The sequence below is a fragment of the Armigeres subalbatus genome, unplaced genomic scaffold (genome assembly GCF_024139115.2).
Source record: "Armigeres subalbatus isolate Guangzhou_Male unplaced genomic scaffold, GZ_Asu_2 Contig491, whole genome shotgun sequence".
Classification (NCBI taxonomy): Eukaryota; Metazoa; Arthropoda; class Insecta; order Diptera; family Culicidae; genus Armigeres; species Armigeres subalbatus.
In genome coordinates this window covers 1-16,051 of record NW_026943251.1, presented here as the reverse complement: position 1 = coordinate 16,051, position 16,051 = coordinate 1, and the positions used below count along the sequence as shown (strand labels likewise).

General features: G+C 38.8%; 2 protein-coding genes across 2 annotated transcripts; one reads left to right on the top strand and one right to left on the bottom strand.

Moving 5' to 3' along the window:
- Positions 1-671: 671 nt before the first annotated feature.
- On the bottom strand, positions 672-1,327 carry LOC134204269 (INO80 complex subunit C-like). Its single transcript, XM_062679093.1, has 3 exons — positions 1,273-1,327; positions 1,028-1,224; positions 672-957 (listed from the first exon to the last, which is right to left on the bottom strand). Exons 2-3 carry the CDS (start codon positions 1,173-1,175, stop codon positions 761-763), a joined length of 345 nt encoding a protein of 114 aa, XP_062535077.1. The 5' UTR covers positions 1,176-1,224; positions 1,273-1,327; the 3' UTR covers positions 672-760.
- Positions 1,328-1,440: 113 nt separating this feature from the next.
- Positions 1,441-16,045, top strand: LOC134204266 (thioredoxin domain-containing protein 11-like; the record flags this gene model as incomplete). Its single annotated transcript, XM_062679091.1, has 5 exons — positions 1,441-2,332; positions 14,191-14,632; positions 14,700-14,894; positions 14,960-15,880; positions 15,944-16,045. Coding segments are annotated over exons 1-5 (2,136 nt in total), but the record flags the coding sequence as incomplete, so codon positions are not given.
- Positions 16,046-16,051: the final 6 nt, after the last annotated feature.

Here is a 16,051-nt window from a genome sequence, read left to right as displayed (position 1 = left end):
TATGATTTCATGTTGTTTATGAGAAAGCCTTGTCAACAATAGATCAGTTTAAGAAAGGTCCTGATCGCATATGATAGTTAATTTTCGTTTTCTTTTCATTGAAATCGCAAAGTAGTAAACTCGCGCGTAAGGGTTCGACGATTAAGAGTCGGAAATAGTTTCACTCAACAGCTATAATGGTATTTGCAATTTGAGTTCAATACACCGCTGTATGAATACAAAAAGCAAAAAGAGTCGCCTGTAGAGACGCCACACTGAGTTCGCGATTTACGTGGTTTGTTTTTGATTATTCCTGGCCTTTAGTTTTATTGAAAGAGGAGATATTTAAAAAGCTCTGGAAATTAAGATATAGCGAGAAATTGATAAAATCCAACCGCGTAAAAAACGACCCTAGCGTATCATAAAACTGCGAAATTTAGAGACAAAACTTTGTACTGCAACCGTATGATTTGATCAAATTCAAATAAAAAAAACAACTGTAATTAACATAGTTGTTAGATGCTCGGGTATTAATTTCATGTCCATGTATTTGAGATACGCTGTTTATTGTGGTTTACAATTATTATTTCTGTTAAATTGAAAAAGTAATTATAGGCTTGTTTTTTTAATTGAACACAAATGCTTGTTAATGCAAACACTATGTATCAGGTCAAGTAATAAAAAGACATCTGTTTTTAGTTGAACTTATTTTTTATTGCATTAGTATAAATTAGGTATGTAAGTAGTTTTTAATGATGGGTTTAAATCCAGCAAAGCATCTTCAAACAATACTGCTCGCACCCCGCAGTGCCAGATATCCCGCGGTCAAATCCATTGGCAGACTCCGAACAGTCTGAAACTCTTCCGCGTTGTTGTAGTGTAGTTTGGTTTGCGGGTCGGTGTAGGGCGCAATCAAACCGGAAATGTCTGAATACTTTTTGGCAGGGACGAACGATGGTGGCGCGTTGATGGAGGAATCTTCATTATAAAACAAAATGATAGGAATTAGACAATTATGCCCAATATTATTTCTTTTAACAATACGCACATGTCACATCAGTTTCTTTCCACGGGAGCGTCCTCTCGTAGGCTGTGATCTGCTTCAGGGACTTCCAGGTTCGCTTCTTGTTCCCCGCGATAGGATTCGTTTGAGCCAGATTCATTCGTTTGAAAATTGGCATTTTTACTTCACTCATAATTACTACTTAACAAAACTGTAACTTTTAAGTGCAAAAATTATATGAATAAAACAGTAAGTCTTATAAATACGTTAAATACACCGTAATATATGAAAAATTCAATGAACAACGGTACTTTTCGTAAACGCAGAATATTGTTTATGCTTTTATTGATCAGGGCTGTCACAAAGTATGAAAAATCCAATTTGATTTTATGTGAACCGGTTCGATCAGCTGATTGTCAAATAACTCCCTCTGACACAACTGCTGAACGAAGAACGAACACATCTGCGTGCCGTGAAACGATGGAGTAAATGAAACGTCAAAATTTTTATCCGTTCTTCATTTTCATAGTTTTTTCGGAGATTATTAATTGAATTAAAGCCGTAATTGAGAAGTGATTGTGTGCATTAATAGCGAGAGCTTTGAATGTCGAATAAAACGAAAGTGATAAGCATTCCGTGATAACCAGGTCGAGCGATACGCGGAACGAAAAATCCCCAAAAATATGCTGTTTTGATTGGTTTCCCTTCCTTTTCACTGGCTTCTGCTGGCCGTGTTTTGAAAGACGACGACGACGACCAAGACGACGTCGGGACGGGCTGATGGTAATGACGTGTTGTTTCTCGGTTGAGCACCCTCGTAAGCAGCGACAGCAAAAACAGAGCCAAAGACGACGAATGAAAATAGCGGTTCCTTATGACTGCACTAACACCAGCCTGGGAGCAGCAAACAGCCGAAGATACCAGCAGCAGCCACGGCTCCTTGAAGAAAGCAGACGAAGTACAGCGCGCTTCCCGTCGTCGGATCAGTTCCAGTCTTGCACCGTGGGAAAAACCGGTTACCTCAGAATCATCCCCGAGCCATGCATTGGGAGCTGAAGAGCAGTCAAGCGGAACGCCGTTGTTGACCAGACTTGGTGCTATTGGTGTTGATGACGAAAGCAAGAAGCAAAACAATGCAAACGACGACGTGGAACACGAGCCAGAATCTGCGAGCGAACTGGCACTAAATTATCACTATACGGGACAGGAAACCAGTGAGGATCCTCAGAACGGCAGCAGCAATAATCACACAAGGAGGTATAGTCGGATCAGCATGATAATAATCTACGGACGGGAGGCGTTGTGCATCCTGGCCTTGATACTGACCACATATGCGTCCATTCAGAACAGGTGAGTTTTGACCCAGGTTTTATATATATTTTTCTTCCTGACATTCTTTTTCACAATACGATTAATTTTCGAGCACCATTCTTTAACTGCGCTGCAGGCTGCAGTATTGATCAAGTTAGCTTAGCAAATGATTGCCGTACTTTTAGAGGTTCATCTATCCATTATTAAAAACGTTTCTCTAGGGTTTAATTGTAATTGTAATTTATCAGTCTTCACCCGGGCCGACACCGTCCTCCCATCTACACTTAAGTTAGGTGAAGACCTAGCTAGTCTTCACCGTTAACATGGCTTTCAACCACATGCAGGCGCTGGGCTTATGCAGTACCACAAGTGTCGGATAGAGTTGACAAGAAAGGAAATATTAGTGGAAATAAATTGAATTTGCTGAAACGAGTCAAATGATACAATTCTAGGATATATTTATGTATTTTATATTATAATTAGATTTAGAGTGGTTCATAAAATCATTTTTTCTCCACAACGCTTATCTAAATCTGATATACATTGTGAGTAGGTATCCTTGGAAAATTTGAGCTCATTTGGATTTAAACTAATATTCCTAGCCAGGGAATCATTTTTTCTGGAATGCGCATACGAAACAAGCGACAAAAGAGAACCAACGACAAAGATTTGTTTTTGTCTGAGAAAATATTGACAAAGATCCGAATTTTTTGTCAGCAACAAAAAAGAAGACAATCTTCTAAGACGAATTAAGTACTGTCCATTTAATTCCACCAGTTAATTTTCGTTATCTTTGCAGATACGTATTTCGACCACAACTGTGTGGTCGAAATACGTATCTGCAAAGATAACGAAAATTAACTGGTGGAATTAAATGGACAGTACTTAATTCGTCTTAGGCGGTTTAATACATTCCACTAAAAGAGCTTAATATATTTTTCTGAAGACAATCTTGTTGCTAACTTTTCATCCCGTTATTTTGCATTATTTCCAGAGCAAATTTTGGTTTCATGCTATCATAGTTTCTGCTTATACGGAAATATTCGAGAATCGAACAATGATTACAAAATTAGCGTCGTATTCTCGGAACTATCAGAGCATGCAAGGCAAATCATTCTTGTCATATTATGTTCGGGTTCTGACAAACTCTGTTGATGATAAAGAGTAGGGTTAGACGGGGCAAGATGGGTCACGGGGTAAGTTGGGTCAGGGCCGTTTTTGAGCATCGGGTACATTTTAATGTGGAGATTATGACACAGAGAAACAGACGTCTCACTCAACATATCTTTCATCGTACACCTTTTTATAAACCGTTAACTTTTTATAGGTGGTCAATCGGCCACCGATGGCGCTTTCATCGATTTTGCTTGTGTTTGACGTTTGCACACTACCGCCATCTGGTTGCCGCTTGGCCACACATCGGGAGTTTAGCATTGGGCGACAATGTTTTCGTGACGATGATTTTGATTGCATTTAGTTCTAAGTGAGACGTCTGTTTCTCTGTGATTATGACTTTGTAGGAGGAATAATTTGGTTCTACTTTATTATCACTCGATTTGATGATAAAATTTTATTTTGGTAGGGTATGGTAAGGTAAAATATTTTGCAGCATTGTTTCTTATGCGAAACACACTTTCTATAAAACATGTAATCTCGTCGAGCAATGTAAAATTTAAACATTTTTAGTAACTTAGTAAACGTATTATGAGTAATGTAGGTGATGTTATACTAACTGCGTTGACATAAATAAATTTGATCGAAAATTAGACATTCTAACATTACAAATGGGGCAAGATGGGTCAGCACATACTGAAGGGCATAGTTCGTATTCAAAACATATTTTCCATTGCTGGTTTAATCATTTGAAGGTTACTTTTGACATAATGATGTTAATTTGTTTATTGAAAATGTCTATTTTTTGTTTTAAGAAAGCAATACATAGACGGTTTGTTTTCATAAGAATTTGCAGACATTTTTAAATGTAGAGCCATTTCTTCATCCATGGCTTAAAAATTATTTTTTATTCAATATAATCATTGGCAATAAAGCTATCTATCTGTGTGTAATTCAATATTGGGAATAAAAACAATATTAATCGCAGTATTTAAAGGTGACCCATCTTGCCTCGCTGTTTGACCCATCTTACCCCGCCATATTTTGATTGACAACAAAATAGACTTCTACTGGAATAAACAGTGGAGTTTTTGTTATTTCATACCCTTGGATTACAGATTATGACCTATTTTTATAGATCCATGTTGAAAAGTTGAATTAAAATGTTTCTGCTTTGTGATATTCAAGGTTCGCCTTAGGCGACCCATCTTGCCCCATCATACCCTATATTGTTAGGTGTTGCTCGAATATTGATTCACTGTTCCTAGCACAAGCCGTTTTAAGTTTGCATGCAAATTAGTATGGGGAAATTTATTTTTTTCATTTTACTCATTATGTCGCTTCTCCATTAAGCCCAGATAAAAAAAACCTATATAGCTAAAAGCAATACTCAACGAAAATATACCTTGATTAGGCGCCCCAATAATTAGTAATCGATTTCATTACAGGTTGTAAATCTTTAGTCATAATCGTTGAACTATTTCGAGCGCATCACAGAAACGTGCACACGTAAACACGTATGTTTACGTATGGATACTAGGGTGGTTCAAAAAATCGATTTTGCTCCACAGTGCTCATCTGATTCTTTACCATATTCTGAGTGTCCTCTGAAAATTTGAGCTCATTTGGATTAAAACTGGTTTAGCACCAGCCGTTGCAAGTTTACATGCAAATTAGTATGGGGAAATTTATTTTTTCATTATACTGTTAACGACGTTTCCCCATTAAGCGCAGGTTAAAAGAAAACCTACATAGCTAAAAGGGATACTCAAGAGCTTTCACCCAACGAAAACCGCATGTTGATTAATCGTCCCAATAATTAGTAATCGATTTTAAGACAAGTTGCGAATCTTTAGTCATGATCGTTAAACTTCTTTGAGGGCATCACTGAAATGTGCAGTGCAACATAGTAGCCTGAATTTGTGTGTGCTATCTTTCGCGCCACGAGCAGCAATGTTGCCTGTTGATGAGTTATGCAATTAGGAAACCACGGTATAGATTAAATTCGATTACTAATTATTGGAACGATTAATTGAGACGCGGTTTTTACTAATTACTGTTGAGTATTCCTTTTAGCTATGTAGGGTTTCTTTTAACCTGCGCTTAATGGGGAAACATCATTAACAGTATAATGAAAAAATAAATTTCCCCATAGGGGTAACTGGGGTAATATGCACCCCCGGGGCAAAACGACCTTTTGGAATATTTAGCGGTGTTCCAGGAATATTTTCAAGAATGTTTACTGCTGGATTGATAGTTCGAGATCCGAACTACAAGCGCTGTTATAAATACTATGCAAAAAATGCCAAAAATATACTCAAAAATGTCACTTTTACTCGTGGCGCCAAACAGAAAAGTGCACCAAAAAGTTTCTGCGAGCCGGGTCAATTCAAATTTTCCGCCCTACCTCACACAAGACAGGGCAAACGAATTGTGGTGACAAATAGGTCCTATGCTGAGGGCTAATGTGACAATAAAACGGATCATAGTTAACTCCTTGAAAAAGGCACAATACATGTGTCCGAAACGTCGGATGAAAACATAAAACCCCGTTTTTGATCCCAAAAGACTGAAAGCCAAAACCTCAAACATTAATAATACATAACCTAAACATGATGATACTTCGCGGGCGGAGGTAAGTGATATTTCAGGTGCATCTAGGCGGATATTTTCCGTGCCTGCATTTCTCCTCTTTGAACAAAAAGCAACGGAGGTTGGATAAAATTTATTAGATTCGTTGAAAAATTATGTGAAAAAGAAAAGGAAGCTGCATGGAAGTCTAGAGCTACAGTTTTCCGGTCGCGTAAATATAAAGTTTATGACCTAGGCCATAACTTTTTTTTCCACTACTTTTTGGTTAATTAACAGCGGCAATATTAGCAATTTTCGAGCAAGCAACTAGTTTCAAATTTTCAGCGATTCTCATTGACATAATTTCTCAACAAATCTGATAAATTTAATTCAACATCCGCCGATTACATCGTTTTTCTTCAACAGTATTTCTGTGATAACTCCAACGCGCAATGACAAAATGACGGCATTCCCTGTCAATAACGCGAAAAAGCTTCCCTTTTATGGGCAGTCCCTGTTCAGTTCATTTCACTATATATTGCAATACATTTTAAAACATGTAGTGGTTACCTGCTGTCTTGTAGATTTCACTAAAATTTCACGTAACCAGTACGTACAAATCACGTCAGGTTCACCTGATAAAACACGTAACTACTTTCATGCTTCACGTCATAAGTACTGGAAGATCCAGTCAGAGTCACCGGATAAATCACGTAACTCAAGGAAACTAAATTTTGTTCAGGTTACTTGTCATTCAGGTCACTCTTACGTGAAAAGTAGGGTGGATGAGAACCACATTTGTTTTCAGGTAAATATGACGTGAAGATTTTTCAGAGTGCAGGGAAGTCGAGACCGTTTCCAATCTGAAAATTGTCTACACCGGTACCGGGAATCGAACCCAACCAGAACCCAACCTCAGCATGGTCTTGCTTTGTAGCCGCGCGTCTTACCGCTAAGCTAAGGAGGGCCCTCCTTAGCCGTGCGTAAGACGCGCAGCTACAAAGCAAGACCATGCTGAGGGTGGCTGGGTTCGATTCCCGGTGCCTGTCTAGGCAATTTTCGGATTGGAAATTGTCTCGACTTCCCTGGGCATAAAAGTATCATCGTGTTAGCCTCATGATATACGAATGCAAAAATGGTAACATGGCTTAGAAACCTCGCAGTTAATAACTGTGGAAGTGCTTAATGAACACTAAGCTGCGAGGCGGCTCTGTCCCAGTGTGGGGATGTAATGCCAATAAGAAGAAGAAGAAGAAGAAGAAGAAGGAGGGCCCCAGTGCAACATAGTTGCCTGAATTTGTCTCTGCTATATTTCGCGCCAGGTGCAGCATTGTTGCCTGTTGAGTAGTTACGCATTTAGCTCCAGAAAACTTCGGTATAGATCAAAGTCGATTACTAAGTATTGGAACGATTAATTAAGATACGGTTTTCACTGAATGAAGGCTCTTTCAGCTATGTAGGTTTTCTTTTAACCTGCGCCTAATGAGGAAGCGCCATAATCAGTATGTATAATGAAAAAAAAAAAATTATCCCCATACTAATTTGCATGCAAACTTGAAACGGTTTGTGCTTATTCAGTTTTTATCCAAATCAGCTCAATATTTTGGATATCACTCAGAACATGATACAGAATCAGATGAGCGTTGTGGAACAAAATCGTCTTTTTGAACCACCTTATTAGATATAATTATGGTTAGTAAAGTAATTCCGCGCAGAGAATAATAGAAGCCTAAGTACTAGAGTGCTAATGAGTAATGGCGCTGTTAACATTAAACATGTTTTCCCAATACTGGCTTCAATATCTTAATATCTTAATATCAATATCTTAAATGACCGTTAATTGTGTGTCATGCTATAGACAATGTTTTGTTTTGTCCACCACATTAGTTTGATACTTTAAGTACCGGTACTTTGACTGCCAGGGTGCGGCAAACTAGATGTTGGTCACGCGATTTAGAGCGATATTAGCAATCTTATACTTTTGAATCAACTGCGTAGAGGGATGATGATTGATTCCTTGTCCCAGAGATGTTGAATTCCATGCTTCTCTGTTATCCGATAACTGTACCTCCATCTATGCTAGCTGTGTTATTTGTGGCATACATTTATTTAATTACCGGCCGTCTGTACTAAGGGTCCCGAAATATTAGTGATTTTCTAATGATCTTTTTTTCGATGATGAAATACTGCAAACACAGAAACGGAGAAGGCAGTGTGCACGGATGGTTGCTTTAAAATTTTGCTCGCAAGTGACATTCGTTCCAATTGTAATTTGATTTGCAATTTCACAATCCGGACGATGGATTTTTTATGCGGCCAATGGTGTCATCCAAATTTAAATTCTGATAGCCCCGCGTCCGCGAACTGATAGTGAAAGTAACATTGCGAAAAGAATGCTGGAAGGGCCGGTAGTAGAACGAGGCATTGCGGAATTCCTATGTATGTAGTTAGGGGTCGTCCAGAAACCCCGTGTGCATATATAGGGGGGGGGGGGGGGTTGTTGCTCTCGAATCACGTGGTTTTTTTTACACGAAAAACTTTTGGTAAATAACAGTAACGATGTAAAAATTACAAATCATAAAAATTTCATGATTTAATCATTAAACGCAAAGCGCATGTTAGGCCTGATGCCCACGTAGCGTCTTTTCAACTCAGCGTTAAAAAGACAAAGGTGTGCATCGAGAAAGCATAGCATAGCATAGTTATGGTGTACTTCGTAGACTGGATACCTGATACTCATGTTTTTCTTTTGAAATCCTTACTTAGATTGCTATCAAAAATCAAGGTTGGTGTGGTCCTTGATTTCAATCTAGTATAAAAATCACAAAAGCATGAGGATTACTACTCCTGGCCACGCCCATCTTCACCGTAACTTGGGAGGGGAAGAAAGTGTTGATGTAGTACTTACTTAACGAGAGGCCCCCGACTCAGCGACACCCTCATAAGTACCACGGAGTTTGATATTGGGGAAGGTATTCATTGGGTCAGGATTTGCTTATAGCTGACAATGTGACCGTGGTAAATCTTACACCGTAACGCACCACGCAAAGGTGTCTACCCAGCGTTACGGAGAGACAAAGGTGTGCATCGAGAAAAACCGGTAACGCAGCGTCGCTCACAACGCCGATGCATATCTGCGTTATTTGACCATTTTAGTCTTGGATCCTATTTCCATAAAAAAAATAAAAGAAAAAACAGGTTACGATTCAGTCTCAATTTCCACAAAAAAAATTGAAAGGAAAAATGGAAAGATAATATTAAAAAAAAAAATCCGTCGCTTGTGGTTTTTAGCATCATGCCGCCGACACTTTTGCATCAGTGGACTGCATCTACAATTAAAAAAAAAAGTTCAGGTTTTTACAATAATCCAAGAAAAAATCTTAAGAAAAAAACTTCAAAAGAATTTCTTGTGGATATTCAGGAAAAATCAAGTAAAGAAATTTCCTGTAAAAACTTAGACATTACTTCAAACAATCCTGATAAAGTGCTGACATTCAGAATGATTTTTGAACAATTCTCTCTGAAAAGTTTTGCTTGAGAATTTTGCTACAAATTATTAATGAAAAAAAAAATCTCCAGTGTAAATTCCCTGAAAAATTCTATGTGAATTCTGTCTGAAAATTCAAAACAGTCCCGTGGGAAATACATATAATTTTCGGTGGAAAAAATGTTCATATTTTCATATTTTTTTACATTCTACACACAAAAAATAACGCTAATCAATTTAAAAAACCTTTGTTTAAAAGAAAAAGTTGCGTTTGTTCTTTTTCTTAAAGAGTCGCGCATTATCAAAATAAAAGTTTATTAACTTTTGATTCCTAAACGGGCTGCCATATCTGAAATTTAAAGTTTGAACTTTTAAAAATAGATTGTAGAACTGTCAAACCGAAACTACGAAAAATGAAAGTACACATACTTCTAAATTGAAAAATAGTAAGTTTCATTTACAAGTTTTTAATATTGTCAAACCATGATAGAAAGAAAATAAAAACTTTATGGATTCTTTAAATTGTTTGCCTTTATTTTACATTATTTTATATTTAAACTTTAATAATAATGAATGTTTAGGAGTTTAGTTCCAGTTGTCCATCATTTACTCCGCAAATATGTTGATAAAATATACTGCAGGTAAGGCGTCCGGTGCAGAATAGTTTGGCGCTTGATTTCGTTATCCCAATCACAGAATGGAGCAAGATTGTCTGTCCGAGACGAAAAAGAAATTAGTCACTGCTGCTCTTGTACGGCATTTCTAGACATAATCTTTAAACAGTTCAAAATAAATGACGACTTACCTTATAATTGCGTTTCCCGATTGTTCCCGATGTTTTGGCACTGTGTTAGCACTGATGAATGTTATTATTTTTGTTTTGACATCTGATCTAAGCAAAGATTTTTGTTCAATCTCTTCGATCGATTCGACAGTTCTAAAGTTTTGAAGCTGAAAGGAAGAACTTTTAATTTCATATTCAGAACAGACGTGAAATACTTTCAAACCAAGCACAACACTTTCATAGAAAGTTTTTCAACTTTTATTCCCAAGAATATGCACAACTTTTCAGTAGTAAAGTGCATAACATTCAATTACGCCAATTTTCGTTTTTTCTGTGTAAAGAATTTCTTCGACAAGTTCTTCCGAATCTTCACCAGAAATTCTTCTTTATTTCCAAAAGAAGTTTTTCGAACATTTTAAGGAGTGCATTCAAAATGTACAGTCTCCAGTGAGCCTTGCGAGCAAAGGCGTAGTACAGTCGAATTTAATTACCATTCTGCTATCAATGCCCTGCTGTATGATAATGATGATGATGATACTACCATCTATTGTAGCAAGGCACCTGCCGATAGCACTGGCCATATCTGATAAACGATTTGATCATGATTATACTATTGTTTGTATTTCATCAAACTCCTGTATGAAGGGCCAAAAATGGGTGGGGTGGTTCCATAAGCAGAGACACTTATGCAAATCCACGGGATAAATAGAGAATCTCCTTCCAGAAGAAAGTTCGTACATACAATATTATAATCTAGCCCTCGTTTCCCAGATTGACCCAATATATGGGGAGAAGAGCCCGCCCTTTATCCACGAGATGTTAACAATAGAAAGTTGGCAATTCCACTCTTCCTATCCAAATCGCTTCAATCGGGTGCCCTGATGGTTTTTTTTATGGTATATAGTCATATAGTTTCAATATAATTTGTCAAACAGGTATATAATGGAATTGTCTCACCAAGTTTCAATTCCCATGTCCTTTTTTCAACACCAGCTAGTTAGTTTATGTTGTCTTCAGAGATGGAAAGGCAATAGTTCATCAAAAAATTGCCTGGTTTGAATCGGGGAATATGCTTCATTCTAGTTCAAAGATCGAAAAAAAGGCTTCTTGATTTCTGAAAAGATGAAATAAAAATCAGAAGGGTTATGTACAAGACACAACCGCCCAACGTAAACTACGTAAGGCAGTTTTGTTCATTGAGGATTATAGTGCCATCATGCATGAATATTTTTAGAAAATTCATTTGATTACTTTTGTTACTGGTATCGAACAAAACTAGCGTATCTTAAGATATGAAAATTGTTAGATACGACAATTGTTTAAAAAATTTACTATGAAAACTGTCTAGCAGTGTCACCAGTGTTGGTAAAATCTCAAAATCTCAAATCTCATCGGCGATTCAAACCATGCGTGAGTCAAATCCCACCAGAATCATGGCCCAGAGATTTGCTCATGATTCGAATCGCAATTTGCATCATTGCATGATATTTATGTGTTCTTCATTGTTGAATGCATTGAATTAACTGTTTTTCGTCTAAAACAATGGCTAATAATTGAATATATAAACAAAACATACGCCTCGATTGCGTTTTGACGCGAGAAATCATTTTGTGGTGAGTGAGCGAAGCGATGCGATGCTCCCCCTACAGAATCGCAGGCGAGTTAGCTCGTGCATGAAACCTCGATGATTCAGATTTGAGTATGATTCTACCAACACTGAGTGTCACTATGGATAAAATAGATAAAATATTCGTGCAACCATTTTATTAACATCATTGCAAGACTTTTGAATCAGGGAGCAAGAAGGTGATAGCTCTATTGTAACTCATATAGCCCCCTTCAAGAACGTATGCGTTCTTCGAGCTTTTGTCGTGTACAATAAGTACCGCATGATTGCACCCACGTATTATAAAAATATCTTAAGTGCAGTCACACTTCCTGAATCAAAGTTAAATCCTTCTGATTCAGGCGCGCATTTAATTGGGCAAAATATTATTAGGCCGATATAAATATTTTTTTCAAATATTTCTCCCCCCCCCCTTCGGATTGTTTTGCTCAAAAATAAAAATTTGAGGGGCAACACAAAAATTTTCCGGTAAATTTTGAGAACTTTCAAAACATTCTTAAACAAATCCGAGTTTTTTTTTTATTTATTTTTTTTCCATTTTATTATTTATTTTTTACTAGCAAACCCGACGAACTTTGCTTCGTCTAAAATTGATTTATTCTCTGATTAGTTCTCGAGTTATGCAGCAATTTTTGGTTCATTTGTATGGGAGCCCTCCCTTCCAGAATGGGGGGGCGTTGCAAACCATCACAGAAACATATCTTTCCTTCCAAAACCTCCACACGCCAGATTTGATTCCATTTGCTTGATCTCGAGTGATGATGAAATTTCTGTTTCATTTGTATAGGAGCCAGGTTTCAAAGAGGAGAGGGTCTCGAACCATCTTAAGAACCTTCCCGGCCCAAAAACCTCTGCATTCAAATTTTCACGCCGCTCAATTCAGTAGAAGAATAAGATTACCCCCTCCCCCTTGACTTTGCGGAGACCAGTAGACCTTGACCTTGCGTTGACCATAATTTTTAATAAATATGTGTAACGGCCTTATTAGTTTTCAGTTTGCAAAAAAAAATGCTCAACATTTTTCCAAAGTCGTTTTCTAATATAAATATGTTTGTGCAATTACATTGTGATGATTGCATTACTAGCAAGGGCATTGGCATTGATAACAATTGATCGTCTCATGCCTGCACAAACATGCCCCTATCTGCATCACTTTTTATACACCATGCACTACATTATGCAACGTACACACCAGTCAAGCAGTTCGACGAACATTGACTCCACCCCCAAGAAAACGCTTCGGTTGCTGCTTTGTTTTAACGTGTGTGAAGTTGTTCGAACAACAATTTGACAGTCATCCTGTATCCGAGTCTTCCCCTTAGACGTAGTTTACGTAAAAAAAAACTGATTCGGATAGGCGCCCCCCACCGAGGGGGTTTGATAAAACACGTTTTTCTCGCTCATTTTATGTTGGGGACCATATTATTTTCGCACAGCTGTGTAGAGCAAGTGTAAATACATCATCAAAACCGGTGCCCCCCGCAATTGGAGCTTATTAAAAGAAATTAATCATGGGTTGTAGCCCCTTCTACGAATACGATTACGTCGTCCGCGTCGGGGTCACCTAATGTGGGATTCCTTACAGGACGAGAAATAAAGAACTACACTCAAAATAATCTACACGTCAATGCTACGTGAAAACATATGTGCCTTTTTTCCATCATACTTTTCACGTAACATATTATATAACGTATGTATTCGAGAGATGGGTGATTACGACCATCTTTGGTGGTGTGCAAAGAAGACGGTGTGTGGCGACGAAGAATGAACCACGAGCTCACCCAGCTCTACGCCGAACCCAGTATCCAGTAAGCCGGAAGGGTACGATGGGAAGGGCATGTTGCAAGAATGCCCGACAGCAACCCTGCAAAGATGGTGTTCGCTTCCGATCCGGAAGTTCCGACGGAGTTTTCCGTGCCGTTTCCGACGGGTTTATATAGGGGAAAAGACGGCTTTGGCAGGTTTTGTTTTATTATTGTCAGGGGGGTTTTTGTCTACCGAATTTTATGAAATTTGGCCACAATATTCTTTGATATGCCCCCTGACAATAATGGAACAAAACCTGCCAAAGCCGTCATTCCTCCTAATATTTTCCTACGAAAATTATTATTTTTCTTATGCAAATTGAGTTTTCTTATGCAAGTTGAGTAAATCATGAAAAACTAAAATTAAGATTCATATGGAAATTTCGCATGAGCAGTTAACAACGCGCATTTTCGTCTACTATGCAGGACAACGTCCGACGCGTCGACTAGTATTTAATAAATATTATGCACTATACACGAGCATGTTTTGTTTAAAACTTTTTTTTCCAGTCCACCTAGAATATCGAAAGCACCACCACCCGCACCATTCTTCTCGAAAGGATCCCTCGTAAACGACTGGCCATCGGGAGCGCTAGGGCCTACCCAAACCCGTGTATCTCAATCGGAGCTCTCCTTCGTGTTTTACTATGCACCTTGGTGTGCCGAAAGCCAACATGCGCGGTCGGTGTACGAGCACGTGGCTAGGCTTTACTTCCGGGAGGCTCACTTCGCGGCCATCAACTGTTGGCAGCCAGGTGGCGAGTGCCGATTGCAGTACTCGAAGGTGCAATCCTGGCCGGTGCTGATGGCATATCAACCGAACGGGATGGCAGTACAGTTTCATCAGGTTTGGACCAATGCAGCCCTTTCTCGGTTTGTGCAATCGTTGATCAATCCCATCCAGAGGATGGTAGGACCCGGGGACCTGATGAGTTTCATGACGGGGAAGGATGTAAGTGCGAGAATGTTAATGCCACATCTCCAATTCTTATTTTTTTTTAATATTTCGTTACTTCTAGGCGGTAGTTGTCGCATTTCTTGACGTGAACAGCAATCGAAAGCAATATAATCGGTTTTACCAAACATCGCTCAAGTGGCTGGAGAAAGATCCCTTCCAAGAGGTGGCTTTCGGCGTTGTTACGGGCGAGTCTTCCAGTACTTTTGGGGTTGAAGAAGTACCTGCTATTCGACTTTATTTATGGAACGAGACGATAGTGAGTAAACAACGTTGGCGTCATGACACCACCTTACTTTGATTTTATTCAAACTGTTTTCGTAGGAATTTCACGGCAACGATTCGTGGACTCTCCCGGAGCTGACCACCTGGATCAACAAGCAAATTCAGGTGGTCTCGATGTGGATCGCCCCTCCTGGGGCCACCAAATCTGCTTCCCTTGCGCCTTACTTCAATCAAGGTCCAGTGCTGTTCTTTTTCACGCCCCGTTCGCTATACGGGCTGTCCTCCGATGCTTATATGATGCTACGCCAACTCGGCATGCAGTACTATAACTGCAAAAGTGACATCTGGGTGCAGGAGATGGCGAAAAAATATATAGCCGAGCAGAGACGTGTTAGCGCGGAAATATATAGTCAGTTGAGACAGGAGTGTGAACTTCTGTTAAAGCGCCATCCGGCGCAGGAACAAGAGGAATCGGAAGAGGATGGATGCAGTAGAGCTCCCAGTAAATCAGCAATCGCCGTATCGTTTGTGAATGTGTTGAACTCGTCGAAGTTTGGAGATGCGCCGAAAGACGGGATGGGTTATTGCGATATAGATCAGGCCAAATGTGATGAAAGATTTTATGAGTGTGGAAATATTGAAGCCAGTTGCGTTAAGCGAAAACGAAGCCAATTGTACGGATCATTGAAACACGATGTTCGTGAAGGGAAGCCGGTGACTTCCATGCTTGATGCCGATCAGGACTATCGAGGGCCTAAGTTACTGAAAAGACTAAGTATGAGAAGACAGTGTGAGTTCCTACGATTGAGCGAATTCGATGGAGGTGAAGTGTTTTTTCCTGAGACAGGTGGCCCTGGGAGCGGTTATGTAGATATGATAAAAGGTATGTCCTGTACGTTTAACAAAACATTGACGTTCCTGAGCATGGACAGTGAGTTGTACCACGCTTTTGCTGAGCGATTAGGAGTAGACGTCCTGCATATGCCTAATAAGTCAATTGCTGTTATTGTAGACCCTGAGGTAAGAATCTTTTCATTTTTGATATTCATATAAATGACACATATAGTTTTTTTTTTATCTCAGGATGAATCGACGTATCTTTTAAAGAATGAAGTAAATCTTCCAAATTTGGCAAAGCTGGTGCATGACTTCTACAATCGAACATATCCACGGTTTTTCCGATCAAATAAT